We start from the raw sequence: 3,324 nt of genomic DNA on the forward strand, positions 1-3,324 counted from the left end.
CTGGGGGGGTGTACCTGCGGCTCCAAAGGTGTAGGCTTATGTGAGCTGGAGGCTGGGGAGTGTGGGGGGCAGTGGTATTGGAGCCTGGTACTCAGCCACGTTCAGTCTGATGGCAGCTGTCCCCCACCTGGGTGGAGAGGAGCAGGAGGGTGTCAAGGATGGTGAGGGGCTAGGCCGGCTGCTGCAGAGCAGCGCAGTGGGGGGAAAAGTCAGCTGACCTCTGCCTACGTGGTGCAGCTTTCTTCCCCCACCGGGCTACCAGACTGGAGCCCCTTGGCCGCTGGGACTGGTTATGGTGCCCATGCTCTGCCCAAGGGCCCCTCTGAGCTGCTTGGGTCATTGTGCCTGGCAGGTGCTCCTCTTTCCTGGCTTCCAGCCAGGCCTGTGGCTTGGGGAAGCCGCAGGCTCCTTCCGTTCCTCACTTGCTCCCTGTGTTACCTTTTGCGCCAGACTTGCCCCCAGAGCATTATGGAGTCCATTCTTCCGGCCCCTCTGCGGTGGCTGCCCCCCTCCAGCTGCCTGCAGTGACCCTACCCCATTCTCCCTCAGCAAAAGCAGGCTTCTGCCACCACTCAGTAGCTGGCAGAGGTCACGTAGACATGCCCACATGTTCTGCCCTTCCCAGGCTGCTCCGCTGTCTGTCCAGCTGGTGTAGAGGAGCCTGGGCAACAGGCTGGGTTGTGTGGGATGAGCTCAGGTCCTTCATGGCTTTTGGATCTATGATGCGATGACTCAGCAGGGGCAGAGATATGAGTCTGGCTGTAAGGAGGGCTGCAGGGCATCCTAGTGGCCTAGGTCAGTCCAGGGTGCATCCTGGAAGCTCAGAACCACTGTGTTCATGGCCCTCGAGTGTTCCAGACCATATCCTTGCCCGGGTGAGGCCAGGCCTGGCTGGGCAGGGGCAGCATGCCCCCTGCATGTGCCGGCTGAGACATTCTGGACTGGCTGTGGCTAGCCTAGGTGTGTCTGCCTGGGCAAGTGTCAGGGTAATGCCTCTGTGGCCATGGGTTTGGGGAGGGCATGAGTGGACCTTCCATTGGGCTTTAACAGTCAGCCTGTGTCCAGCCCCCTCCCTACCTGGGAGCCTTGAACTTGGGACACATTTGTCCTGGCAGTCGTGCTACTTATGGTCTGGGGAGTTGCAGCAGTGACAGAAGTTTCTGTCAGGTCAGGCCAGAAGCTGAAATTGGCTATTACCTTGTCTCTGGGCGAGGAAGTGCTTTGGGTGAAGAGCAGGAGCTGGAGGAGATGTCACAGGGCTGTGGCAACAGGTTATCTGTCCTGGTCCTGCTCAGGGCCAGAGGAAGGGGGGCACACCCAGACGCATGGGATCCCTAACCCTGGAGCCGGTCGCTTTGGCAACTGTCAGCGTAACAGCTCCAGGAGCCAACAGCGCCCTCCAGGCACATGTCCATTATCGCTGGCTTCAGCACTCACCCCACAGAGCTGCGTGTCCTGCGGCTGCTGGTTACAGGAAAGAGGAAGCTGGCACTGGGAAGAGGAACAGCCCCACTTTTGGAGTTCTTCTCTGCCCTGACTGGAGCATGCAAATCTGGCACCCGTAGCTCAGGCCCAGACATGAGCATGCAGCTGAATCAGGAGGGAGGGAGGTTCCCACAGAACCCCCCGCCCCTGAAGTACTTGGCTGGGCACTGATGAGTGCCACAATTCGGCTGGGCTTCGTCAGCCATCCCAGACCCACACAGCTGAATTCCATGAATTGCAGGGGGTGTTGGTTCTGCATGGTCAGGCCTGATTCCAGCTGTGGCCATGTCCCATGGAGGCCGGGGCTGCCTCTGCAGCCACACTGCATCCTGTGCTTGTCACCCCTGGAGCTCTGGCAGGCATGCAGCGGGGCAGAGCCCAGGCCCAGGCTGATGCATGAGGGAGGGCGGGAGGTAGCACAGTTCTCTGTCCCTGTAGCTGCTGGGCCCCTTTTAGGCTTGCTTAGCATCGGGACAGGCAGGCAGGCACTTCTCTGCCTGTGTGGGACTTCCCTGCTGACTCCAGCACTTCTCATTGTCAGAGGAAACCTCTGCCATCGGCCTCAGGGCTCCAGTCATCAGCAAGAAGGTTCTGACAGGCATGGCATTGAGGCCCTGGCAGGGACATGGCCCCACAGGAGAAAGCATTGCTGTAACCATGGGCAGCATGGGCCACAGATGCCTGGGTTCCACTTCTTTCCCAGAGCTGGGGGTAGAGTCTTAGGTTTGGGGTAGAGCAGGAGAAGCTGGAGCCAGGACTCCTCCTAGGTGGGGATGGGAGTATGTGGACCCTTCTGCCCTGTGGTGGGAGGTGGGGGACATAGCTGAGGAAGCCCCAGAGCTCTGGTGTCAGGGTGTGGACCTGCAGACTGGGGAGGAGAGGGTTGGGGGAGGGGGGTGGGGATGAGCACCTTCCCATGGCTCCAAGCCTCCGTGGTGACTACATTTGGGGGACATGGGGCTGTCCCCTGCTGGGTTGGTGTTGCTGCATGCGGGCGAGAGAAGTCAGGAGTGGTCAAGGACCTGAGGGAAGCAGCTGTGTACGCACTCTCCTGCCTTGGGCTGCCAGCAGTCATGCCTGTGCCCCTCCTCACACCCCGTGCCCTGGCAGGTGGGAGACCCAGTGGTGCAGGCGCGATGCCCTTGTGCCAGTGTGCAGCCAAGCGCAGTGAGTCGGACATGGAGGGCTGCTGCTTCTCAGCAGCTAGTGGCCTGCGTGTGCACCTGCACTGGGGCGGCCCAGATGAGCCCGAGCGGCACCGCAGCTATGCACCAGGCCGGCTCTGTGCTGAGGACATTTGCATCGATGTGGCCCGCAGGCTTGGTAAGCGGGGAACTCGGACCCGGCTGGTGCCGTGGTGGGTACGGGTTGAGGGCTACAGGGCACAGCTGGAGCTCAGCCGCTTGGCCTCTAAGTGCCATCCCTAGGATCCAGATAAGGGTCGGGGGGAGAAGAGCTTGGGCAGGGGCAGGATGGGGGCTCCCCAGTGATCAGCCAGTGTCTTCCCCTGGCTCTGGTCGCAAGGTGCTTCCTGGAAGGCTGAGTGACTGGCACTGATTGAGTCAGCAAGTGGTGACTTCACCTTCGACTCATGGCCCAGCTCCTGTCCCACAGGCTCCACTGCCTGCCCTGTCATCACTGCTCTCTCTCCTTCCCTCCACAGGGGAGCTGTGGGGTGGTCACCAAACATGGGCTGCCTTGAGCAGGCACTGCTCAGGTCCTCCAGCGCTTTGGAAGGAAACTAGCCCCATGTTCTTGGGGCAGGGGTCATGTTGAGCCCTGGATCACTGAGCCCCCACAGTGGTCTTGCTCTTGTGGGGCTGCTGGGGAATGGGGGGG

At 61.1% G+C, this 3,324-nt stretch overlaps 1 protein-coding gene across 7 annotated transcripts in view; it reads left to right on the forward strand.

Annotated features, from left to right (window-relative positions):
* TYK2 (tyrosine kinase 2) overlaps positions 1 to 3,324 on the forward strand; it is a 20,837-nt gene that overhangs the window by 3,770 nt on the left and 13,743 nt on the right. For 6 of the 7 annotated variants that reach the window (XM_025203799.1, XM_025203800.1, XM_006023444.2 and 3 more), the window contains exon 3: positions 2,596 to 2,808. In XM_025203799.1, the coding sequence (XP_025059584.1) occupies positions 2,596 to 2,808 (213 nt within the window). Of the gene's footprint in view, positions 1 to 2,377; positions 2,809 to 3,324 lie in introns of those variants that run through there. The other variant, XM_014519868.2, reaches the window with a different exon arrangement.

Source organism: Alligator sinensis, unplaced genomic scaffold (genome assembly GCF_000455745.1).
Source record: "Alligator sinensis unplaced genomic scaffold, ASM45574v1 scaffold707_1, whole genome shotgun sequence".
Lineage (NCBI taxonomy): Eukaryota > Metazoa > Chordata > Crocodylia > Alligatoridae > Alligator > Alligator sinensis.